This window comes from Schistocerca piceifrons, chromosome 6, assembly GCF_021461385.2.
Source record: "Schistocerca piceifrons isolate TAMUIC-IGC-003096 chromosome 6, iqSchPice1.1, whole genome shotgun sequence".
NCBI classification, from domain to species: domain Eukaryota; kingdom Metazoa; phylum Arthropoda; class Insecta; order Orthoptera; family Acrididae; genus Schistocerca; species Schistocerca piceifrons.
In genome coordinates, this window is record NC_060143.1 from 290,338,336 (window position 1) to 290,365,815 (window position 27,480).

General features: G+C 48.8%; 1 protein-coding gene and 1 non-coding gene across 2 annotated transcripts in view; both read right to left on the reverse strand.

The window, feature by feature from the left end:
* The window catches only part of LOC124803276 (vicilin-like seed storage protein At2g18540), a 115,675-nt gene extending 96,831 nt beyond the window's left edge, over positions 1 to 18,844 (reverse strand). Inside the window, exons 1-2 of the mRNA XM_047264458.1 lie at positions 18,808 to 18,844; positions 7,884 to 7,947 (exon numbers count right to left, since the gene is read on the reverse strand). Coding sequence (XP_047120414.1) covers positions 7,884 to 7,947; positions 18,808 to 18,844 — 101 coding nt within the window. The remainder of the gene's footprint in view (positions 1 to 7,883; positions 7,948 to 18,807) is intronic.
* Positions 18,845 to 22,731: 3,887 nt separating this feature from the next.
* On the reverse strand, positions 22,732 to 22,886 carry LOC124803755. Its single transcript, XR_007017251.1, has one exon. It is a non-coding gene; the product is annotated as a 5.8S ribosomal RNA (ribosomal RNA).
* Between the last annotated feature and the right edge of the window lie 4,594 nt (positions 22,887 to 27,480).

Sequence of the window (27,480 nt, forward strand, 5' to 3'; positions counted from 1 at the left end):
TGCTCATTGTGTATGAGTTTTTGGCCCGAAGCTCAATAACCATGACAGACCACTCGCCTTATTCACCTGATTTACCCCCGTGTGACTTCGTCATGTTCCCGAAATGCAAAATGGTGCTTTGGGGGTGGCACTTGGGAGATGTGGAAGCCATCAAGGTGGAAATGACATGGCAACTGAACATCACAACTGAAAACTTTCAGCAATGTTATCAACAGTGGAAAGGGCATTGGCAGAAATGTATCATGTCTCAGGTTGAGTACTTTGAAGGAGACCATATTGTAATACCCGAATAATTGCAAAATAAAGTTATTATTCAACTTTTATACATATTTTCCGGACAAGCCTCGTAGATTAGGAAATGAGACACTGAAGATAATAGAGGTGTTTTGTTATTTGGGTAACAAAATTACTGATGATGGGTGACACAGAGGATATAAAATGCAGGCTGGACTGTCTGATGGACAGAATATCTGAAAAATAAGAATATGTTAAGAGTGGATATAAATTTAAATGTTAAGGAGTCTTTTCTGGAGGTACCTGTCCATTGGTACTGGCCAGCCAATGACATCCAGCGGACCACTATCCTGCCTGTGTCAGTTTTCTTGACCCAGAGCCCTGCTTGCTCAAGTAGCTTCTCAGTTGGCATCACAAGGGTGAATGAACATCGTTCCAACCCTCTCACCCCAGAAAAATCCCTGGCAGTACTGGGGATCTAAACCTGTGTTCTCCCCATGATAGGCAGCAGCAGTGAACACTAAGTTACAGAGGTGGTCAATAAGTGGATAGATGACTAGGACTGGTACTAGATACCCTCTGTGTTGCACCTAGCGGTAGCTCATGGAACAATTATGTAGTTGCAGATCAAATTAATAAGGAGATGGTACTGAATGAAATTGAGGAGAAAAATTTTCAGCACAACTTGACTAAAAGAAGGAACTGGTTGATAAGACATACCCTGATGCATCAAGGAATCATTAATCTGGTACTGGTGGGATTTGAGTCAGGGGGGGAAATACAGTAAGCAGGTTCAAATGGATGTAGGATTGCATATGGTAGACTAGCATAGAGAGCTGAATCAAACCAGTCTTTGGACTGAAGACCACAACAACAAAAACAGTTGGCTGTATGTAAGAATTTTCTGTGGTCAGGAAAGAAATGAGAGAATTTTCTGATAAAGAAAACTGCAAACACTATACATTTATGTGGTGTAAAATGTTTCTTGAGCTGTTTATGAAGCCAGAGAAATCTTATATTAGTTCTTTTGGCATGAAAAACCTGTAGCGGATGATTAAACTACTCCTACCCATGGGTTTTATGCAACTTGCAATGCCTACAAATGTCATGGGCAAGATTTTCATTTCTCTCACCCACTACATGCAAATTACTAGTCCTACATAAAAAATGAACAGGGTCTTTTTGTGGGAAATTTAATGTAGTCATTTTTCTTTGGGGGGGGGGGGGGGGGGAGAGGGAGGGGGAGGGGGAGGAGGGGGAGGGATACATTTATGCTAGAGGCCATAGTTTTTGAATTATTCAACAAAAAGTACAAAAATGGCATTCAAATGCATTTTTCTTGAATAACACAAAAACTGTGGTCTCCAACAAAAACTTATTCCAGTACAAAATTTAATGTAGTAAATTTTCATACAAAAAGGTCCTGTTCATTGTTTTTGTAGGCCTAACAGTGTGCATGTAGGGAGGAGAGAAGATTAAAATCATGGGTGTGGTTCTTGAATATGTTGCAGGTTCCATAAAACTTTATGGCATGGGCAGCTGAATAACCCTGTGTGTGATCCAGAAGATTCAACAACATTCTTAACACACCTCATGGTCAAACATGGCTGCTGATAGAAAATAGGTGGTTCATATTGGCTTTGTGTATCCCCATTATGTGACTGCAATAAAGAAGAGGATGTGGGATGTTCTCTGTCAACTTTTATACCCACATTGGTATGCCAAAAGACATTAAAATATACAAGGCATGCCAGAAAAGTAAGTACCACTGTGGGAAAAGGACTCAAGAAAACATTTCTTCAGACCAAAATTTGTTTTTTGAAGAAATACTCTTTTTCTACATAACAGCCACCATTGTTCAGACACTTGTCTTAGCAGTAAGCCAACTTTTCTATGCCCTCTTCATAGAAAGATACCACCAGTGAAGACCTCCAATACCGATCACACATTCTTACATAATCATTGGTGTTGAAGCATCTTCATCCTGCTTGATGATGAAGTAAAAGTGGTAGTCGGAAGATGTGAGATCAGCACTGATTGGCAGGTGGTCAAACTGTTCCCAACTGAATTGTTTAGTAAGGTTTTCAGTGCCACCAGCAGAAATGAAATGTGATGTCACGAAGCAACATGATGATTCGATTGAGAATTTCGCATCTTTTGTTTTGAATCGTGTGATGGAGCTCTCTCGGTGTTTTGCAGTATCATACTGCTTTCATGGTTTCAGCTCTGAGAAGGAACTGAACAAGCAGAATGCCTTATTGGTCCTAGAATCCATTTCACCTGATTTTTTGCACTGACAACTTCGTTCAGATTTTTGGGAGTGGGGGGAGTGGGGGGGGGGGGGGGGGGGGTTGTCGGACTGTTGTGAGTTCCTTCACTTCATAGATTGTTGTTATTATTTTGGAGTGTCGTGAAAAACCCAAGTTTCATCACCAGTCACGACTCTATTTAAGAATTCATCTTCCTCATCACTGTATTCAGTTGTGAAATGTCTAAACTCTGCCAAGGCACATAATTTTGTAGGCATTTTTGGAACACAATTCACAAAAATTTAAGCAATTTATGACTGAGTCGTGCAAAACAGTTTCTGAAATACATTCTTATTGTGAACCATCTGTTTTCATGAATATTCTAATTCATTTTCTCACCCATACCATCAGTGAAAACAGAAGGCTGTCCAACACATGCTTCATCATGAATGTTTGTTCAACTGTCTCATCCACTTTCTCACCATAAATATCTAAAAGTTGATGAATTTCAGCTGGCTTAATGTTCTGTTTGTTGAAATACGACATAACAGAGCACACTTCAGTCACTGGGCTCAGAGGTTGTCTTAAACATTTTGACTGATCACTAACAAATATAAATACCACAAAATTCAGCTCCAGTGTCAACTGTGGAAAGACAATGAACCAGAGAAATGTGTGAACCTACAACACAAGTGCTGCAGTGGCAGTAGAATGATTTGATACTTACTTTCGGGATGCACCTCATATTTTGAACTTCAATGGAAGTGCCCATCACCTTTTAATGTAAGTTTTTGCTTACGATGGAAACTATGTTTAAACGTACTGTGTGTGGGTGGCAAGGGGGATTATTTAACAGTTGAACTATCTTTGTTTTGTTTATCTGTCTCTAGTCATGACAGGTAATGTGATTCAAGGACAGAGGTACTTTCTGACTTACCTTAGTCAAGCTCCAACTCTTCTGTCCTGTACAGCTACTTGCTTTTATCCTGAGGTTGTTACTCTCAGCCCTGCTTGGGAATGAAGCTGCTCCTAAAAAATTGTATACATTGTGTAAAAAAAACTACATTTACAAAGAATTTTTGGGGTCAGAGGAGATAGAAATACACTTCATTACATGTCACTGGTGTGCACCATGTTCCTGACATAGATCCGTTTAAGTTTTGATGTTAGTAATGCTCAAGAGATGGTGTGACTATTGGTATAGGGGCATTTCTAAAAATATCACCTGTCTACATAATGGCACAACTGGAATATGCTTGCTCAAATCAACCAAGTGTGAATAATGACAGTACATTCAGCTGAACTGGTAAACAGTGGTCTTTGTTTTACTTTTTTAATTACTTGGCACTTCAGTTCCATGGAATACTATTTAATGTGCAGCTATGTACTTGATTATTTTTATTACTCAACATGCATAATCTTACTTAAAGGTTAATTTTATGATCAACTTACAGAAACATTTAGGTTAAGAAACATTGATGTATGCCGATGGTCACTTGGTGGTCGTCTATTATCTGCCTGTAGTCTGTCACTGCTACATAGTGTTGAAACCATAGGCTAGGTGGAAGACTCACTGGACGAAAAATACTACCTACCTACATACATACATAGGTGAAAAGCAGTTCTGCTGGTCTCAAAAAACTTTATTGTGCACTTCTGTTCCAAATGACAACTTAAATGAAACTTCACATCTACAATAATTTCACCAATAAGGTGGGCTACAAATAGCTTGTAATATTCTGACCTGAGTAGCTCTTCAGCAAGTAGAGCTACATAATATGTCTACTGTTTCTATATGAACACTAACACTAGTCGTGTTTACAATAGAAACAATAGTTAGGTCCAATACCTTTAAAATTGTATGCCTACAGCAAGCAACACTAAAACCAGAATGTACTGCTTGTTGAAAATGAAAATTCATCAAAATACTTGTAGTACACACTGAAATACATCCATTCTCTCTTGCTGCAATAATGCTAAAACTCATAGCCAAAGGCAATTGTACATTGTTCTGGGGAACTAGAATAGCTAGTAAATATAACTAAATAATATCTGTATTCATTTGAGTTTGTTTCACTAAGATCCAGATTATGTTGTCACAGTGGATACAATAACTTATGTCCCCTTGTTGTCACATTAACTGATTATAGTTTTCAATTTTGGCCAGTTGATACAAGACAGACTTATAACTCCTTCATGTTCATTGTTATTGGCAATAACTTTATTAGCTGTTAATCATTAGCTCTTATCTTTGATGACAAAACAAAACTCAAAGGTTACAAACTCTGTTAGTAAACAAGTCAATGCATTCTGTGCCAGCACTTAACCATTAAAACAAAACCCCTTTCAAATTTTGTTTGCATTTAGTGCTACTCATTTTGTTCTAAGGCTTGTGTTTAGTATAAATAACTAATAGTGCATCTGTAGGCCTTATCAGTTTCAACATTAAAACTTTATTCAGAGCATTTGCCTCAATTTGATCCCATAGATGGCCACTTTACTGATGTGGCATTTAATAAATTTAAAAGAGCATCTCTCTTGAAATATTTACAAACTGAATACTGTTGAACAACATGTATGTACATTTTGACACAGTTATACTATTGAAAATATTGACAGATGCTCCTAAAATTTCTTTTGCAACCTGAATACTGAAACATGTTCTAGGAACTACCTTTAAATGTTAAAATTCTACAAGAGGCTCTACACTGGAAGACATTCTATTTCATTTTTATATTATTGCAGAAGGGCAGGAGCAGGAGCAAGATAAGGTACTTTCAGGGAATGACCGCCAAGTACAAGTAATTACCAATATCTTGCAGGTTCCAGTACTGACCATCCTCTTATTATCATCCAGTTAGAAACATTCACACAATATTAATCACAGCAGAAGCAACACACATTTATGAAAGAAATTAAGATTACAACTTATAAAAACTTGAGCTGTTATCCAAAGCCACTATAAGAAAACTTTGTTTGAGTAGTGACAAGTTAGCAAAAACCAATACATCATTTCTGCTTCACAAGAATGTATCTCACAAGAAGCCCAATTTCATCCACTCATTTCTTACATGGGAAAGTGTGGCTCCTTATGTATTTGCACTGTCCACTGGTTGTTTTCAAAGGGGACAAACAAAACAGGGAGCAATTTTCCATAAGAGCTGAAATTAATGAGTTAAAGAGGCACAACATGTTTGGGGGAGAAAAAAAGGGAGACTGGAGAGATGTGTGTTACAAGGTTATGGCAGGCCCAAGGTATAATGTTTCTATTTTGATGTAGAGTTCACATAAGACAGGCCTGGTAGTCAACATAAATAACATGCAATTCAGTATGTATTTCAACTTTGAATACTGTGTGCACATTTGGAAGGTTGTATGAGCTAAATAATTTTTAGACGGGGAACTAACCAGCAACTGCTTTACTGAGCCATGTAAATAATACTTACTGTAGCACTGAGCCAGTGGCTTTACATGCGCAGAAGAAATTTTTAGTGTGAATATTGTTACAGGCATGTAAGCAATATCTGTTTAGCTGGAAATTAAATATTTTTACTTGAGAAGACAACATATTGTTAAAGAATGAAAGTATCTTGAAGGTTTATGGAAATAGTATTAAGAGATATATATATTATAATTTGCCCTCTCTCTCACGTTGTGACACACAGTGAGTATGTATGCTACACTTTAATAGTTGCTTCTTTTTGTGTGACATACATCAGGTAGCCTGGTACTAGTGTCAGGATAGTTCCATCACAATGGCAACAAAGTTTTCTTTTTATATGCTGAACAATATTTTTAAATATTGTGATGTTAAGAAATCTTTTGAGTGAGAACAAAGTTTCTTATGACAATATCTTCAGATTTGAGTAAACCCTCAAGGTTTCAACATTTACCATGATAAACTTCATGTTAACTGTGAGAGAAGGAAGGTTGCCAATCCTAGATGTTTTGGTAAAATGAAAATCAGATGGGCCAAGGTCTGTACCACAAGCCACCACACTCTCGTGTATGTCTCAGGGTGCAGGGTTTTGGACCATCGAAAAACAAAGGATCAAGTGATATAAAGCTGGGACATATCGAGAAATGGAGATGTGGAAATGCTAAACAATTGGGATAAACTACTTATGGTTCTCCAAATAGCAAAATAGGCATTGTCTTTGGGCTCAAAAGGATAAACAAAATATTATGGACAGGTTGCCTCAGGGTCTCTGTGATGTGTAGTACACCCTGTGAATACAGACGTAACTACACTGGTGAATCCAGCCAAACCTTTTTCAACTGCTGTGTGGAACACCAAAGACAGAACAATATTTCAAGATATTAAAATCTTGACCCCTGTACTTCTACAGACTGGGTTTCTGTTACGAAAGAATTAGAATGTGTGAGAATCACTTCAATCAGGCCAGTTGCTATATAATCTTGGTGGTGCATGGAACTGGGTTCTCAAGGCTGAGAAGAGACAGAAAAACTAAGTGAACTGTTTATGTTCCTTTGAAAGATCTAGTGACACTGATAGCACAAAGTAAGGATTACATATGCCAATCAAGGACTATTTAAGACCATGACAGTTGGTCCTCTTGACTAGGGGCACGAGAGAACAAACCACCCCCACCACCACCACAGAAGAAAGGGAAAAATATTACGAACTGCCATGCCAGATAGACAAATGTGTAAATTCATTATCTGAACACGTAACAGGTATTGACTATTAATCAGTTTTGCCAAAGCCAGTTGTCATTGGATACAAAACTAACAGGAGTGTCTACATCCATCTCAAATCTTAGAGGACGTTTTGCCTCAGTGAGTAAAAAGTTCAAATGACTGAATTTGGAATTAATTATCTTTAAAGACAGATTTTGCTCACCAACTAGGAGTTTTCGTTAGGTCAATACATGCCTAAGATGTCATTTTTCATGAGCAACACTGTGTTGATCACTAACTGCATGAACAAAGACAGCTCTCAAGCATACTAAACATCAATGACCCACTGCCTACTGGACTAAAGAAGGTTTCTTTATGGACCGCATTTTGATCACTTGGGAGAAGCAATCACTAGTTTATAGTAGGCTGTAAAGATTTCAAGTGTAATATCTCACTTCACCTCATACAATTTATAACTTTGGCATTCTGCTGTTATTAGTGCATTCCTTAACAAATCAAAGAAGTAAACAACAGTTAGCCAAGATATGGGACCTATTTTTCATTCCGTTTTTTATAATACCTGCCACTCTGCTTGTGTCATGTTAATAGAAACTGACAATCATAGCACCCGCAATGGTTCAATTTTCACTTTCACAAAAAGAAAACCAGCCTGTCTGTGGGTTTGGTGTTCAGCAGGAGGCAAAACCTTGTTAGTGGTCTGGCTGCGAGACTTGAAAGCATTCTAATCCCCGTGCTTACATCACCGGGTTTTGAGAGAACTGTCGGGAGGCGGCAGTGTTCTGCTTGGCAGGTTGCACAGGTCCTGAAACACACAAAGTGTGGCAAAAATTAAGTCACTAGAAACTGCTGTCAGGTAGAACCACTGTTCTGAATAACAACCAGAAGCATTTCTATAAGTATTGCATATGAGTGCAGCTTATGAAAACTATATCGACACGAGTTGAAAATCCCTTTATCTGCAGGAATTTACACTAGATTATAGCACAACAGTTGTAGGGACCTAGATTAGGTTTATTTAGTGTAAATACAGAAAATTGCAACACTCTCATTTCATTCGTTTCAACAGAACAACCAAAGGAAATAGAAAATCTAGCTGAATAAATTAATAAATGACACAACAAAATTCAATTCACTTCACTGTATAAACGAAACACCAGATGACATTAACAAAGCTTTATATAGAAATGCTACAATTACCAGTGTTACCACTGTTACTTGCTATCCAGATCAATATGAAAAAGTGTTCTTCAGAAGAATGTTTAATCACATGCCTAAAGACCCAATGGATACAAGTGAAAGATAAAAAGAAACAAAAATTGTAAAATCTGCTGCCTCCAGTAATTAATACAATCCTGCTGTAATACATAAATTAAAGCAGCCAATTTCTGGACAACCACCCACAAACAGGAAGACCATTTTTGTAATAAGCTGACCTTTCTCATGGAAGATTTCATACCAAATTGCCAACCTCGTCAAGTTGTATGACATAAAAATAAGCTTCTCCACAAGCATCAAAATACAGAATAATAACATCCACAGTACTGAAAGCACTAAGCAAGAATATCAAGAGTCAGGTATGTCGAAACTTCTGCAATGAAACTGGTAGAAGCACAGGGATGCACTCTGTCGTCAAATCCAACTTTGCAGAATGAGTTACTGGGCAAGAATTGTGGCAAACAGTGTAGAAAAGAACCGGGCAAGAAATTTGACTTTCTTGAAGGAACTGAAATATCTTTCAACACAGATACAGCACCAGTCTACCTACTCAATGACAAATCTTGCATTCACAATTATGAAGACGTACTATTTAAAAAAAAAAAAAAAAAAAAAAAAACCTGCCCCTTCTTAATCTCTCTTTACATCTTACCTACATCGATATCACTATCAAAAATCATGCATGATATATCTAAGCCTTCTACTCTTGTTTTTAAAAGTAAACTTCATGTACATATCAAGAACTGCAAATATTGGAACTTCACTCTATTTTTGGGCATTCATGTTCAGTTTTGATTAAAGTATTTCCCCACACATTACTTTTATTATATCCAAACAAACACAATAAAATTCTCTCTGAGCAAAGTATGTAAGATCTTCATAACATGCATCAGTTGTACAGTGCATGCTGGATGCTGGCTAAGTTAAGTAATCAATTGTGTGTCATGGGCTTGACTAATGTCTGAAGTAGTGATAGAAGGAATTGACACTGTGAATGCCGCATGCAGGGCTATGTGAGGATCTTTTCTGAGCAACACATTGCAAAACATCCCAGATATGCTCAATGTTCAAATCTGGGGAGTTTGGTGGCCAGTGGAAGTGTTTCAATTTAGAAGAGTGTTCCAGGAGCCACTTTGTAGCAATTCTGGACATGTCAAGTGTATCATTGTCCTGCTGGAATTGCCCGAGTCCATCGGAATCCACAATGGATAGGATGCTTATGTATGTGTCACCTTTCAGGGTCATACCTAGCCATATCACTCCAACTGCATGCCTCCTACACCATCACAGAGCCTCCACCAGCTTTAACAGTCCCCTACGGACATGCAGTGTCCATGGATTCAAGAGGATGTCTCCATGCCTGTACGTGTCCATCTGTGCAACACAGTTTGAAACGAGACTCGTCCAACCAGGCAACATGTTTTCAGTCATCAACAGTCCAATATCGGTGTTGATGGACCCAAGTGAGGCATAAAGCTTTGTGTCGTGCAGTCATCAAGGGTACACAAGTGGATCTTCAGCTACGAAAGTTTGTCAATGATGGTTCGCACTCTGACACTTGTTGATGGCCCAACATCGAAATATGCAGCGATTTGCAGAAGGGTTGCACTTCTGTCACTTTGAACGATTCTCTTCAGTTGTTGGTCCTGTTTTTGCAGGATCTTTTCTCGGTTGTAACGATGTTGGAGATCTGATTTTTTACCGGATTCCTGATATTCACTGTATGCTCATACGGGAAAATAACCACTTCATTGTTACCTTGGAGATGCTTTGTCCCATTGCTCATACGCCCACTATAACACCACATTCAAATTCACGTAAATCTTGATAAGCTGCCATTGTAGTAGCACTAACCAATCTAGCATCTGTGCCTGACACTTGTTGTCTTATATAGGCATTGCCGACTGCAGTGCCATATTCCGTATGTTTACATATCCCTGTATTTGAATATGCATGACTGTGCCAGTTTTGTTGGCAATTCACAGTATATACATACCATGTGAGATGACAATGATACAGCCGGCCAAAATGGCCGTGCGGTTAAAGGCGCTGCAGCCTGGAACCACAAGACCGCTACGGTCGCAGGTTCAAATCCTGCCTCAGGCATGGATGTTTGTGATGTCCTTAGGTTAGTTAGGTTTAACTAGTTCTAAGTTCTAGGGGACTAATGACGTCAGCAGTTGAGTCCCATAGTGCTCAGAGCCATTTGAACCATTTGATCATGATATATTACCAACTGCCGGCACAACCAATCCACATACTGTGATGGAAGAGGTACATGATAGGGAATGTGTTGTGTTGTTTGGTGGCTGATGGTATTCTGGGACCAATTTTTCCTCAGAAAAAACAGTTAACTTGATATGCTCAGGCTGTCACTATGACTGGCTGACTGCTGAGACACAGTCTTTTTCCATTAATCTGGTGCACTGCCACATCGGGCTCAGAATGTGGCAGATGTTGCGGACCAGGTGTTACGAGGTATGCTTACTTGGCAGGGGTGGTCCTATTCCTTGGTTTTCCAGGCCACCAGACATTAGAAACGTGGGCTTGTTTCTATGAGCATATACCAAGGACACAGACTACCAAGCAGCTGTCGACCACATCTAAAATTTAATGAGCAACATCATTTTTGCCCTTGCCACAGGTGATGCAGATATAATGTGTTGAATGTCGATAGATCCTGATAACAGACTGGAAATTGTGCTCATCACCACTGGTGCACACATGTTGAAATTGATTAAATTGCATAAAATCTTTGTGATACTATGTCACATAAGCCAAACATGGTGTGAATACCTTGGTCTAATTTGTTTGGATGCTGTAACACATTAGAGTTGTTCTGTAACTTTTGAGACAACTGTATATCCTCTGCCCATTGCATGTTAAAAACCTTATTCTGCTGTTAGAGACCTTGATACGTTCTCAGAAAGAGGCAAAACCACCACACATTTAAAGTCACCTACTGTCCAGTTTATGTGGTATTTGCTCCACTGACAACACGTACATTTTTATGCCTCAGTAGTCTTCTGCAAGGGACCCATTGCATGCAACTTCCCATCAGAATATTTGGCTGAAAACTAGTAGACATGGGTCTGCAGCAATTCCTGCTGTGTTTGAGACTGACTGTCAATGGCAACTTACAACATTCATCTCTATGACTAACTACGAGTTAGGATCTTAATGTGGCCACTTTTATTATTATGCCATATTATGTGGTTGCAAGTGGTAAAACATTCCTTGTAGACCAGCTGGATAGTCTTCACTGACACACCAACAAATTGGGCAACTTAATTCATTGGCACATCCAAAGACAATAGCTCCAATCTGTGGTAACTTTTCTGACATCTCTTGCTGGAAACTCTCCAAGCCAAAAAGATTGATAGGCCGTGCTTTCACAGTCCCTATGCGTACTGAACATCGGAATCAAGCCAGCTTTTGCCCTTTCGCTCTACGTGAGGCTTCTGTCCTCGCTGAGCTGGCTTTAGCACACCTGCCTTATTCTTTGACAGATGTACCGCCCCCCAGTCAAACTCCCTGCCTGGCAGTGTCCTCGAATCGGATCAGGCGAGGGAGTAAACTGCGCCGCACATGCGGACACGCCGATGCACACGGGATGTGCAGGCTTGCACCCACCCACATGCACCGCACGCTGTGATGCATGGACACGGAGCCGCGGCACGAACGCAACCCTAACATGGTTGGCTCGAGAACACCGTGACGCCGGGTTGTTATACCACGACGCACACACTCCGCCTAACGGAGTAAGTAAAGAAAGAATGAAAGTAGTGGTATTTCACCGGCGATGTTGCCCTCTCCCACTTATGCTACAACTCTCATGTCACCTCACAGTGCCAGACTAGAGACAAGCTCAACAGGGTCTTCTTTCCCCGCTAATTTTCCCAAGCCCATTCCCTCGCCAGTGGTTTCGCTAGATAGTAGATAGGGACAGCGGGAATCTCGTTAATCCATTCATGTGCGTCACTAATCAGGTGATGAGGCATTTGGCTATTACAGCTGTCTTTATTCGCTTGGAATAATACTTACTTACATGAGTAAAATAAGGAGACAAGGTACATGAGGTGTTGAGTACTTCGCCAATGTCCACCACCGGAGTGGGGACTCACAGGGCGAACACCTTACTAAACTTATGTATAGAGGAAGAAAACACAAATATAAAGACAAAGAGAAAGGAACAAAGACGAGATTCCTCCTGTAGACAGGCCCCAAGAGTCAAGGCAGAAGAATATCCAGCAGCCTAGCCGATGCCGCCTCGTGGCATCAGCCTTGGCGCCGTCATACGTTCATAGATGCAATAACTTGTGCAGCAGCTCCGCAGTACTCTGGTGCTGAGTACTGCCAGTTCTCAGGGTCGAAAGCCTAACTCGGAGAGGTCCCTCGCCGACGCTGGAGACCATGTGCCCCTCCAATTCAATGTTGCGGTGCACACAGTTACCTCCTCGACGTGCGGTGCAGGTTGGAGATGGCACGCCGGATGGACGGCGTGTCGTAATAGGCCGCCTTCTGGGAGTGACACCAGTCGAGTCGAAGATGGTCTCCGACTACCTGGGCATCGATAACGCAGGCGATGCCGTCTTTAACCGCCACCACGTCAGGCTTGCGGATTCCCTCAGGTGTACGGAGGTGGGGCTCCACTGGGACGTTGAAGCCCCTCTGCACGAGTCCACGAGCGACATAGCGCACAATAGCGTCATGACGTTTAACTCTGGACCCGTGCGTCCTGAAGCAAGCCTGTAGTACATGGTTGGCGGTCTCCACGGCTTGGCAGCCCGCGCGACATCTGGTGTCCGCCTCTCTCGGCCCCCCCCCCCCCCCCTCCCGACTGCGCCGTGCCCTCGTCGGGAAGGCGTTGATGTGGGCGTGGAGGGCGTCGATGTAATCACGCCCAGATAGCAGGCGACTGGTGTCGGCGACGCATTGATGTTGCCCTTTGATGGCGGCGGAAGATGACAACGCCGCACCGTCAATGGCGACGTGCAGGCGCGCGGCCCACATTTTTCCAACCTGCATCGACGATTTGAGGAGGTGGCCCTCCCACGTAAGGTGCCGCTCCAGCACCTCAATCTCACGCTGCACCTCGTCCAGGCCTGCACCGTCGAAGGCTGGCCCTATCTCCTTTAACGCCAGGAGATGGGACCGACGAAGGGTTGGCCCCATCCATCAGCACGATGGGATGCCGAGGCCCCCCTGGCCAACAGGAGCGTGGAAGTAGCCCAGTGGAGTGTCTGCCGAAAGGCGGAACCATCTCCTGACGGCGGCTCTGATGGTAACGTCCGCGGATTTCAGGGCACCCACTCGGGTGTGGCTGAGGGCCAGCCCATGGTACAGGCCAGGGAGAAGTACATCGGTGAGAGCGTGGAGGCGCTGTTGCGGCTTGAGCGGAGCTCGGGAGATGACGTCAAGCTGCTCCCCCAGGTGGCGTCGGGGGTTGAAGACGCAGTGACCTGCGGTGGAAAATTGCAGCCCCAGGTACCGGAAGGTTTCACCCACATGCAGGGCAGGCAGGGTCGTGTTGCTTGCCTTGAAGGTGACGTCTCCGTCCACCTTCACCTTCTTGTCGCGTCCAGACACGACCAAGGCGAGGGTGAAACACTTCCGGGCGTTGATCTGCAGCCCCAGGTGTGCGAGGGCTCCGACGGCTGCATCGATGAGGGACTGCAAGCCACTCGCGGTCGATGCTAACAGCAGGACGTCATCTGCAAAGGCCGCAGCGTTGACCCTGCGACAAAGTATCCGAGCTCCAATGATGTGGGAGGGAAGTTGACCTAAAACATAGTCCACCACAAAGTTGAAAAGGAGGGGGGAGAGGGGATCGTCCTGACGGACGCCCCTTGACGGCTGCACAGACACTCCCACGCCGGCGCCGCCAGCTATCACTGTCGTGCTTCCCTCGTAGCACCTCTCGACGTAGTCGATAAAACAATCCGGCAGGCCATGAGCCCCCAGCACAGGGCGAAGGGCAGCATGATCCACCGAATCAAATGCTTTAGAAACGTCGATCGACGCCACAAAGACAGAGTGGCAGGAGCGGACTGCATCAGTGAGAGCAGTGTCCAGGATGAAGGTGTTCTCCAACATCCCATCCCGTGGGATGAATGCCCGCTGACGTTGGTCCACAGCACATAGACGCATCAGGCGCGATGCAAGAACCTTGTGGAAGGTACGCGCCAGCACCGAGCAGACCGTAATGGGGCGAAAGTCAGCGGGGGATGTTGGTGCAGCCGTTTTGCAGAGAAGAGACGTGCGCGCGCGAAGCAGACGCTCGGGAAGGGCGCGGGCCAGAAGGAAGAGATTCATCACTTTCATGAGGACCTCACGTGGCAGGCGCTGCAGCTCCGCTGGAGTAAGACCGTCCGGACCGGCCGCTGATCCCCTGGGCGGCAAGGCAGCCGCGACCTCCTCATGTGTGACCGGCCCCCACAGGCTCCGAGTGCGGCAGGAGGCGTTCGCGGATGAAGCCCTCGGTGGAAATGGGCTTCTTCGTGAAGAGGTCCGCCCAGAAGTCCAGCAGATCCGGGATGTCGGGTGGCGGCTGCAGCAGGGTGCCATCCAAGTGGCCACGCACGCAACGCGCGTGTGATCTTCGGAAGGCATCCTGCGTCTTGGCGTACTCCCATCGGCGCCGTTTGCGCCTCTGCTGTGGTGGAGCGGCAGGCGGCCGCTTCGGTGGTTGACGCGGCCTCTGCATCCTCGTGTTGGTCCTCTCCCCTCTGGACCCTACCGACGCAAGGGCATCCGGGAGCATGCCCAGGATGACTTCGGGCGGCGTCCCCCGCCCCAGACCGATGACTCGGTCCAGAGCAGAGAAACGCTGAGCGGAAGCAGGCAGCCCCGCTAGATGCTCCCAGGTGGCATCAGTCGGCCCTCCGGCGGCGGCCCGATGTTGTCGGCCGCGAAGTCCTCGGCTGCATCGTCGGGCGGCGCAGCGCCATCGCCCGCGTCAGGCAGCGGCCTCGCCGCTCCCCGGCGGGACGCCGGCTCTTTCCCCCGACCGATCTCAAGAGCCTCCATAAATTCGCGGACAAACTGCTTGTGGGCAGCTTTCCGCCGTTGGCACTTGATTGCCTCGAGCGTTCGGTCGGGGAACATCCTGGTCAGTTCTTGATTGACGAAGAAGAACCGTGCGCCCCTCTCAAGGAACAGTTCGGCCTCTGATTTTGCGAACGACAGGACCTCTTCTTCCGTCCACCTCACGCGATGCCTCTCAGTGACGATCTCCGCATTGGTGACCGCTGGGTGTTGGCGGCGGCGGTGGACCTCGAGACCGTTTTCGGTGGTGAAGCTGTGGTGGCACTCACTGCAGGCAAAAGTAGCTACACCTGTTATCGCATCTACGTCACGGCCGGTTGGCCGGATAGGTGCTGGGGAAGCTGGGGTGGCACCTTGAACGGAAGGGCCACCACTTTTATTCACTTGTATGCTGCCCCCAACTATAAGGGATAATGCGAGGGGGGGCTGGTAACCCCCCCCAAGCCCCTGGTGTGGTCTTCCACTCTGCGAAAATCAGCGGGCCCACGTGAAGGGGAGAAGACCGCAGGAGAGGAGAGGAGAGGCTAAGAGGGCTAGGCCCATGTATTGCGCATCACTCTCCCTGTAGCTACAACCCAAAGAATGTACCTCGCAGCAGCAGCAGCACGACTACATCAAAACCGCGCTTCGAAAAGCCGAGTTCGGATGCAACCGCACCGCCGCCACTTCGCCGCCTTAAGAGAGTCATACTTCCCTCGCCAGTGGTTTCGATAGAAAGTAGATAGGGACAGCGGGAATCTCGTTAATCCATTCATGCGCGGCACTAATTAGATGACGAGGCATTTGGCTATATATAGCCGTCTTTATTCACGTGTGTGAATACACAGAAAAGAAAGTTACCCATACAATGGGTTTACAAATGACAGACATAACAAACACTAGACAAAACAGGAAAGAAACAAGTGAACAAATGGCATTTGTGTCTGTGATAGGCGCCAGGCAGCAGCGCAGAAAGACACAAATTGGGCCCTCATCCAACACTAGTCCAGTGCATCGTGCTCATTGTGGCAGTTATCACATCGAAACGCCTTGGCGCCATCACAGTAACGATGAGGACCTGCGTTGCCATGGCCGCAAAATGGTGGTCTCTAAAGCCCAGCCTTCGCAGGTCACGTGCAGAATCCGGTGACCAGACTCCCCTGTACGAGATGGTTGCCGAGGTGGTCGTGATGCGCTGGACTGCTGGGTGAAGTCTTCTAATGGCCTGGTGGACGGCTTCCCTGTCGTAGACCGCGACTTTCTCCTTGTGGCAATGATCAACGTCCAGGTTAACACCTACGACTTGGGCATCAACAACATGGGCTGCATCGCCCCGAACCGCCACGATGTCCAGCTTCTTAAGGCCCTCAGATGTTCTAAGGTGAGGCTTGAGGTGGATTTCGAAGCCTCAGCGACGAAGGCCTTGCGCAACATAGGATGCCAAGGCATTATGTCGCTTAATACGGGCGTCATGGCTCCTAAAGCAATGCTGGACAACGTGGTTTGCGGTTTCTCTTGCGACGCAGCCTGCCCTGCAGTTGGTGTCACCTGAACGACCGCGCTGCAGCTTTGCCCGTGTTGGAAGGGCATTAATCCTGGTTCGCAGGCAGGAGATAAAGTCGCAGCCACTGATAGGGTGCTGGGGGTTATCCACCAAGCTGCGTTGCCCTGGTATTCGGGCAGACTTCCTCAGGGCAGCGCCATCCACCGACGAGTACAGCCTCTCCATCCACATCCGGCGAAGTTGGTTGCTTGTCCGTATGGCCCCGTCATTCCACCGTAGCTGTTGCTCTAACCTCCCAATTTCGCGCCCGAGAACGTCTTCTGTCGACCTGTCTGATAGGGCTCCCAACGCTCGGATGTTGGCGAGTCGATTCTGCCGCAGCAGAGGCCCAAGCCAGCGAGCTGATGGCACTCCCAAACCCCAGATGTAACAGGGGCGTGAAAGTACGCAACAGGGATGTCCGCTGGCAGGGACAGCCAAGATCTCATAGCTGTGCAGATGGCGATGTCCACTGTGGAGACAGCACCAAGACAGGTCCTTGACAGAGCCAGGCCATGGTGGATTCCTGGCAAGATCACCGTTCTCAGGGCGTGAAGACGATGTTGTGGCTTCAGTGGTGCCTTGGACAAGACGCTTAGCTGTCGCTCGACCTCCCGCCTCGGATGGAAGAGGCTACGTCCGCTGGTAGAGAATTCCAGGCCAAGATACCGGAAAGTGCTCTCTACTGCCAATGCTAGAAGGGTGGTATGTCCAGCCTTGAAGGTCGTCGTGTTGTCGACCTTAACTTTCTTCTCGCGAACAGAGGCCGCGAGAGCGAGAGTAAACCACTTCCCGGGATTGACCTGGAGACCCAGGCCTCCAAGAACTGATACAGATGTATCAATTAGGTCCTGGAGACCTCCCTTAGTCTCAGCGAACAGCAAGAGGTCGTCGGCGACGGCGGCAGCATTCAGGCATCGTCCCATTACATTGGCACCAACATGATCTGGGAGGCGAGCAAGCATAAGGTCCAGCGAAAGGTTAAACAGGATAGGGGAAAGAGGGTCGCCCTGCCGAACGCCTCTTGAAGGCCGCACTGGACCCAATGACTTTCCCGAACCAGAGATCACCATCTCTCCATCCTCATAGCATCCCACGATGTATCCAATGAACTCGTCTGGCAGACCATGTGCCTTCAGTAAGGCCTGAGGGCACCATGGTCCAGAGAGTCGAATGCCTTGGACACAACCAGGGACGTGACATAGAAGGAGTTACAGTTCACCCTGGCCTGAGTCATCGCCAGGTACAACAAGAATGAATTGTGCAGCATACCATCCTGAGGAAGGAAGGCTCGCTGACGCCCGTCCAACACACAAGCCCGCATCAGCCAACCCGCCAGTATCTTATGGAAGACCCTGGCGAGGACTGAGCAAACTGTGATCGGGCGGAAGTCAGAGGGGGATGCTGGGGCGGCCTTCTTGGGCAGCAGGGAGGTACGGGCCTGGAGGAGTCGGGATGGGAGATGGCGGGTCAGAAGGAAAAGGTTTAACGCTTTCAGGAGGACCTCACGGGGAAAGCGACAGAGCTGGGCAGGTGTAAGCTCATCTGGGCCCGCGGCGGAGCAACGGGGTGGGAGAGCTGCAGCAACGTCCTCCAACATGATGGGCGCCCACAGCTGTTGAAAGGGCACCTCAATGCGGGACGGTAACAGCCAACAATCTAGACGGTCAACCGGGCGTGATGGACGCCGGGTGAAAAGATCTTTCCAAAATTCGACCAAACCAGGAATAGGACGTGGTTGGTGAAGCAGTGTACCGTCTAGAATGCCACTAATGCCCCGCGTTTTTGGAGAGCGCGAGCTGCCAGACAAACTCCCACCTGCGCCGAGCTCGTTTTCGCTCAGGTTGGAGGCGACGGGATTGTGGGACGCCTACTTACTACCAATGGCATTAGGTGCAGGTGGCAGCATGCCCATGATGACATGATTCGATGGAGTGTGTCCCAGCGCCAAGATGTCGTCGACTGAGCGATACTTTGAGCCCGAGGGTGGTAAGGCTGCTAAGGCCGACAAGATAGCCTGGTCGGCAGGGTCCTCTGCCGATGGTGGAGTCAGGGAAACAGCGGATGTCCCAGCAGGTGATGCAGCAGCAGCAGCAGAGGTGCGAGGACGCTCTGCAGAAGCAGAGAGGGCAGCAACGAACTCGGCAACCTGGTTCCTGTAAGCTCTCGCACGACACTGGCACTTGATGTATTCAAGTGAGCAGTGTGGGAAGGTCTTCACTAATTCTTGGTTCCGGAACCGGGTGCCCTCGAGTGTCAGCAATGCCTCTGCATGGGCCAGGCGTAACGGTTCCTCGCTAGACCACCTGGCTTTCGTCCTCAGGGTGTTGACTTCTGCATTCTCTGCACCAGGATGAGCCCTGCGGCGGTGGACACAAAGACCACTCTTGGTGCTGAAGCTCCGATGGCACTCAGGGCACTGAAATGCAGGCACGGCGACTCGATCTGGACTGGTGGCGTCAGATGGTGGCCCAACAATTACCGCGGCGCCTCCAGTGGGAGGACCGCGACCTGATATATTACGTGTGTTGGGGCCGGCTGAAACAAGAGGCAGGGGGGAGGCAACCCCTAAGCCCCAAAGGTTCACCCCACTTTGTCGGTTGGAGAGCTATGAGAAGACACAGACATCTATGCCTCCCCTCGGCTCCCCTCACGATTCCCGCCATGTGAAGGCCAGAGCTAGGATTTCCCACAGAGAGGCTAAGCGAACCATCATCCACTCGACATCGTTAGGATGCTGAGAAGCGGATTCATATATGACGCATCCTGTGAGCATTAAGAGATTCATAGTTACTCCCGCCGTTTACCCGCGCTTGCTTGAATTTCTTCACGTTGACATTCAGAGCATTGGGCAGATATCACATTGCATCAACACCCGCTAGGGCCATCGTAATGCTTTGTTTTAATTAGACAGTCGGATTCCCCCAGTCCGTGCCAGTTCTGAGTTGATCGTTGAATGGCAGCCGAAGAGAATCCGCGCACCCGCGCGCCCCCGGAGGAGCACACTAAGGCGGACGTGGACGCGGCCTCGCAGCAAGGAAGATCCGTGGGAGGCCAAGGCACGGGACCAAGCTCGGATCCTGCACGCAGGTTGAAGCACCAGGGCGCGAACGCCGTGCAGGCGTGCGCATCCTGTACCGCCGGCCAGCACGAGGCCGACCAACGGCGATAGCAGATCACGCCCGCACTAAACGCCGGCACTTACCGGCACCCCTACGGCACTCGCCTCGCCCAGGACCGGCACGTTAGCGCTGACCCACTTCCCGACCAAGCCCGACATGCCCCGATCCTCAGAGCCAATCCTTATCCTGAAATTACGGATCCAATTTGCCGACTTCCTTTACCTACATTATTCTATCGACTAGAGGCTCTTCACCTTGGAGACCTGCTGCGGATATGGGTATGAACTGGCGCGACACCTCCACGTGGCCCTCTCCCGGATTTTCAAGGTCTGAGGGGAAGATCGGGACACCACCGCAACTGCAGTGCTTTTGGCGTTGCAAGCCCTAACTCCCTGCTAGAGGATTCCAGGGAACTCGAACGCTCATTCAGAAAAGGAAACTCTTCCCTGATCTCCCGACGGCGTCTCTGGGTCCTTTTGGGTTACCCCGACGAGCATCTCTAAAAGAGGGGCCCGACTTGTATCAGTTCCCCTGCCGGGTTCTGGAATAGAAACTGCATTCCCTTTCGCCCAATGGGGGCCAGCACAAAGTGTATCATGCTATGACGGCCCCCATCTCCTAGGGCTTAGGACTGACTGACTCGTGTGCAACGGCTGTTCACATGAAACCCTTCTCCGCGTCACCTCTCCATGGCCTCGCTGGAGTATTTGCTACTACCACCAAGATCTGCACCGATGGCGGCTCCAGACAGGCTTACGCCCAGACCCTTCTGCGCCCACTGCCGCGACCCTCGTACTCGTCAGGGCTTCGCGGCCGGCCGCAAGGACCGGCCATGACTGCCAGACTGATGGCCGAGTATAGGCACGACGCTTCAGCGCCATCCATTTTCAGGGCTAGTTGCTTCGGCAGGTGAGTTGTTACACACACCTTAGCGGATTCCAACTTCTATGGCCACCGTCCTGCTGTCTTAAGGAACCAACGCCTTTCATGGTTTCCCATGAGCGTCGATTCGGGCGCCTTAACTCGGCGTTTGGTTCATCCCACAGCGCCAGTTCTGCTTACCAAAAGTGGCCCACTTGGCACTCCGAACCGAGTCGTTTGCTCACGGCTTCAGCATATCAAGCAAGCCGGAGATCTCACCCATTTAAAGTTTCAGAACAGGTTGAGGTCGATCCGGCCCCAAGGCTTCTAATCATTTGCTTTACCGGATGAGACTCTCACGAGCACCAGCTATCCTGAGGGAAACTTCGGAGGGAACCAGCTACTAGATGGTTTGATTAGTCTTTCGCCCCTATACCTAGCTCTGATAATCGACTTGCACGTCAGAATCGCTACGGACCTCAATCAGGGTTTCCCCTGACTTCGTCCTGGCCAGGCATAGTTCACCATCTTTCGGGTCCCAATGTGTACGCTCTAGGTGCGCCTCACCTCGCAATGAGGATGAGACGCCCGGGGAGTGCGGAGGCCGCCACCCCGTGAAGGGCGGGGAAGCCCCATCCTCCCTTGGCCCGCGCAAGGCGAGACCTTCACTTTCATTATGCTTTTAGGTTTCGTACAGCCCAATGACTCGCGCACATGTTAGACTCCTTGGTCCATGTTTCAAGACGGGTCGTGAAATTGTCCAAAGCTGAAGCGCTGCTGCCAGGAGCGATTATTCCGCTCGAGAGCATCCCGAGCCAACTCCGGCGCGGGTCTAGGGCCGGGCCAGGTAGGTCCGTCATGTGGGAAGAACCGCGCGCGCTTGCCGGGAGCCCGGGCACCCAATGGGGCGAATCGACTCCTCCAGATATTCCACCGAGCAGCCAGCCAGGACCCAGGGGCTCTGCCCAACAGAAGCGAACCGAGGCCAGCGGGAGGACAGGCTGTGCACCCGGGCCATAGGCCGGCACCCAGCGGGTCGTGACGTCCTACTACGGGAGAAGTGCTGCCCACCACACACCGGACGGCCCCACCCCGCGGCGAGTGGAAAGGCAACCGGACATGATCCCACCGTGGATTGCTCCGCGTGGGCGGCCGGGGCCAGGGGCCGGATGGGCGTGAATCTCACCTGTGCGACCTTTCGGACTTCTCACGTTTACCCCAGAATGGTTTCACGTACTTTTGAACTCTCTCTTCAAAGTTCTTTTCAACTTTCCTCCATGGTACTCGTTCGCTATCGATCTCGTGGTCATATTTAGTCTCAGATGGTCATATTTAGTCTCAGATGGAGTTTACCACCCACTTGGACCTGCACTCTCAAGCAACCCGACTCGAAGGAGAGGTTCTGCCGACGCTCGCACCGGCCGCTACGGGCCTGGCACCCTCTACGGGCCGTGGCCTCATTCAAGTTGGACTTGGGCTCGGTGCGAGGCGTCGGTGCCACGACAGGCGGCAGCCTGCGGGGTTCGGTGCTGGACTCTTCCCTGTTCGCTCGCCGCTACTGGGGGAATCCTTGTTAGTTTCTTTTCCTCCGCTTACTAATATGCTTAAATTCAGCGGGTAGTCTCGCCTGCCTGCTACGAAGTGTCGCACGCCACACCGCCAGCCGGCTGTGCACGCTACCGAAACAGTACCGTTATACGAACCGCCAGGGGACGGGCGCGCATCGCAAGTTTCAGGAGACGCAGCCGCCCCACAGGCGGCCCCGACACTCCCAGGTCTCCAAAGCATGGAAAACGCCGCGCGCTTCAGTACATGTAGCCGACCCTCAGCCAGACGTAGCCCGGGAACGGAATCCATGAACCGCAATATGCGTTCGAAACGTCGATGTTCATGTGTCCTGCAGTTCACATTTCGATGCGCAATTTGCTGTGTTCTTCATCGACCCACGAGCCGAGTGATCCACCGTCCTGGGTGATCTTTTTTTAGTTTTCCACTGTCTCTTTCAAAACATTTGCATGGGCGGGACTGAGGCGTTTGACGTCCATTGTTCCAGTGTTTCGTGTCACGGCCTCACGGCCGATGGGCGTCGTACGGCTCCACACCGGAGCGGACACTGACTCGGGCGAAAGTCATTCAAAACCGGCGCGAGGTGCCGCAGGCCAGCCGCTCCAGGGCTTCAGTGCTCGTACCACACAACATTTCCGCTAGTTTTGAGAAGCACGTGTGGTTCCGCATGCGGTGCACTGCTACTGTGGTCCGTACAGGTAGCATGTAGCGCGACGCAACACGCACATCTAAAGACATGCAGTCTAGTCGGTAATGATCATTCCGCAGGTTCACCTACGGAAGCCTTGTTACCACTTTTACTTCCTGTAAATGATCAAGTTTGGTCATCTTTCCGGTAGCATCGGCAACGACAGTCGATGCCGCGTACCAGTCCGAAGACCTCACTAAATCATTCAATCAGTAGTACCGACGGGCGGTGTTTACAAAGGGCAGGGAATAATCAACGCGAGCTTATGACTCGAGCTTACTGGGAATTCCTCATTCATGGGGAACAATTGCAAGCCCCAATCCTTAGCACGAAGGAGGTTCAGCGGGGTATCCCGACCTTTCGGTCTAGGAAGACACGCTGATACCTTCAGTGTAGCGCGCGTGCGGCCCAGAACATCTAAGGGCATCACAGACCTGTTATTGCTCAATCTCGTGCGGCTAGAAGCCGCCTGTCCCTCTAAGAAGAAAAGTAATCGCTACTGCACGAAGGATGTCACACTACTAGTTAGCAGTCTAGAGTCCATCAATTCAGTGCCCTTCCATCAATTCCTTTAAGTTTCAGCTTTGCACCCATACTTGTCCTGGAACCCAAAAGCTTTGGTTTTCCGGAGGCTGCCCACAGAGTCATCGGAGGAACTGCGGCGGATCGCTGGCTGGAATCGTTTATGGTTAGAACTAGGGCGGTATCTGATAGCCTTTGAACCTCTAACTTTCTTTCTTGATTAATGAAAACATACTTGGCAAATGCTTTCGCTTCTGTTCGTCTTGCGACGATCCAAGAATTTCACCTCTTACGTCACAATACGAATAGCCCCGCTTGTCCCTATTAATCGTTACGTCGGGTTCCGAAAACCAACAAAATAGAACCGAGGTCCTATTCCATTATTCCATGCACACAGTATTCAGGCGGGCTTGCCTGCTTTAAGCACTCTAATTTGTTCAAAGTAAACGTGCCGGCCCACCGAGACACTCAATAAAGAGTTACGTTAGGATTTCAATGGGGTCCGCCTCGGGACGCACGAGCACGCACGAGGCGGTCGCACGCCTTCTGCTCGCCCCACCGTCAGGACGTCCCACGATACATGCCAGTTAAACACCGACGGGCGATGAACCAACAGCGTGGCACACAAATCCAACTACGAGCTTTTTAACCACAACTACTTTAATATACGCTATTGGAGCTGGAATTACCGTGGCTGCTGGCACCAGGCTTGCCCTCCAATAGATACTCGTTAAAGGATTTAAAGTGTACTCATTCCGATTACGGGGCCTCGGATGAGTTCCGTATCGTTATTTTTCGTCACTACCTCCCTGTGCCGAGTGGGTAATTTGCGCGCCTGCTGCCTTCCTTGGATGTGGTAGCCGTTTCTCAGGCTCCCTATCCAGAATCGAACCCTGATTCCCCGTTACCCGTTACAAGCATGGTAGGCCCAGAACCTACCTCCGACAGTTGATAAGGCAGACATTTGAAAGATGCGTCGCCGGTATGAGGACCGTGCGATCAGCCCAAAGTTGTTCAGAGTCACCAAGACAAACGGACCGGACGAGCCGACCGATTGGTTTTGATCTAATAAAAGCGTCCCTTCCATCTCTGGTCGGGAATCTGTTTGCATGTATTAGCTCTAGAATTAACACAGTTATCCAAGTAACGTGGGTACATTGTAAGGAACCATAACTGATTTAATGAGCCATACGCGGGTTCACCTTAATGTGGCTTGTACTGAGACATGCATGGCTTAATCTTTGAGACAAGCATATGACCACTGGCAGGATCAACCAGGGAGCTGCGTCAACTAGAGCTGAGCAGCCGGCCGCCCGGGAGTGTGTCCCAGGGGCCCGCGCGAACACGCAAGCGTCCGCTCAATTATTCTGCAAACAGGAGGAGCCTGAGCTCCCCTGCACAATACACCTCGAAACCCTCTCAGGTACCGGGGGCGCGCAGCGCCATCCAAAGTACTTGGTCGGGTTCGAGTGAGGCGCAATCGCCCGGAGTTAGGCGAGTAGACACTTTGGGTGCGACCACCCGTGCTCCCAACTGAGCTTGCCGATGCTGACAGAGGTCTGGGAGCGTGCTGTCGTGGCGTTGCCGGCAGGAGACAACACGCGCCACCTACGGTGACCGACAGCTCCAACGCCAGCACCACAGAAGGGCAAAGCCCCACTTGGGTGCTGAAGCGAACTCTCCCAGCACAGCTCATGTGCCAACACGTCTGCACAGCTGCGATACAAACCACCAGGGAGAACCGCTGGGCCGACCGAGCAGCAGACGGCGCCGCGGCGCCGAGTGCCAGGCGGCGGCGCATCCTCAATGCACACAGTCCTCAATTGGACCAGCACACTGCAGATGTCCACCGCGCTTCGCACCGGGCTCATGAGGACCTATTTTGGCCACACGGCGCCGCGCGCAGTCCGCGTCCGTCGGCCAGTGCGCATGCCACTGGGCGCCCCCAGCAGCAGGCTGTAGCGCGTGCGCCCACGCACCGCACGGCCAGCACGCCGGGTGACCCCCCCTCACTGGCCGGGGATGGTCACACCGAACCACCGCCGCGTATCGCTTCACACCCATTCACGTTCGTGGGCATGGTGGGTATCACTGAAACAACCGGTTAGTAGCTCAAACGATCGTCGCCCTCACTGATTCACCTCTAGTGAGAACAACCGCACCACAATGAGTTACCAGTTGTTCATTTGCGTAACTTCACCAGCAAACGTGGACGTCCAACGCCACTTGCAAATTCAACGATTATTGCATGCCTGTCTGTTAGGTGTCACGACACACTACGTCTGCCCACATACACGCAACAAAATGTGCACGCCTAGATAATACGTGGAAGGTGGCCCCCCTACGTATGCGATGTCCATTGCGCGAACGACTGGCAACTGGCCATTGTAGCATGACGCAGATGTGGAACGCGGTGCACCATGCTACCACATTGTGTGAGAAGAGACGACTAGGTCCGAATACACGCGCCACTACATCAACAGACGGCTCATGCTGACCGCCATCCAGGGCGCCCGTTCCTCCCACAAGTCTCTATGGCGTACCACACTGCAATCCAGCTCTTACGGGGAGACGACACATAGCTGAGTGCACAACATTTGGACCGTTTGGTTTGCCGTTGTTGGGCACAGTCGTTATATGGTCACACATGCGCCACGGTTTATCATGCAGTACATAAGGACCAATGTGCAGTACAGTGTGTGGGTTAGGCGTACGACATCAGCGGACAGTGGACACACGCCGTACCATGGCGTAGACTGAGTGCTTCAGCATGCGAATGCCAGTGAACAGCCGTGAAGGCCATTCAACACGCAAACTCCTAACCAACCAGGTTGCGAAGGCAAGGGAGGGGGGTGTACGTCGTGCTGCCGTCCACATTACAGTGTATATTGGGAGTATGTGGTAAGTCAGCAACACTTGCAAGGTGTTGTACGTGAAGCGATACACAGGAGAGCAGGCAGTGTGAGTAGCGAACTATATTGAGAGGGTTGCGGTTACGCAACATTACATTAATTTAACGAGTCGTATGACAATTACAGAGTGGGTTAAGGCCCAATGTGTGTTAGGTTAAGGCCCAATGTGTGTTAGGTTAAGGCCCAATGTGTGTTAGGTTAAGGCCCAATGTGTGTTAGGTTAAGGCAGAAATTAGGTTGGGTTAAGACAGAAATTAGGTTGGGTTAAGGCAGAAATTAGCTTGGGTTGGGTTAAGGCACAAAGTAGGATGGGTTGGGTTAAGGCACAAAGTAGGATGGGTTGGGTTAAGGCACTAAGTAGGATGGGTTGGGTTAAGGCACTAAGTAGGATGGGTTGGGTTAAGGCACTAAGTAGGATGGGTTGGGTTAAGGCACTAAGTAGGATGGGTTGGGTTAAGGCACTAAGTAGGATGGGTTGGGTTAAGGCACTAAGTAGGATGGGTTGGGTTAAGGCACTAAGTAGGTTGGGTTGGGTTAAGGCACTAAGTAGGTTGGGTTGGGTTAAGGCACTAAGTAGGTTGGGTTGGGTTAAGGCACTAAGTAGGTTGGGTTGGGTTAAGGCACTAAGTAGGTTGGGTTGGGTTAAGGCACACGTTGTGGTAAGGGATGGTGTATTGCGGAGGGGGGGCAGGGCAGGTTCGTTCATAGTGATGTAGTAAGTGGATGCCTGCGGTATCGTCGGATATGTCACATCAGAATGCAATTTTGGCTCATGAATGACAGGTGGCGCTCCAATTCCGTGCTTGTGGCAGGCGAGTGGCAGACCTGTGTCTTTCATTCTTGCCATTGTTTATCTGCTGTGACACGAGGCAGTGTTGTA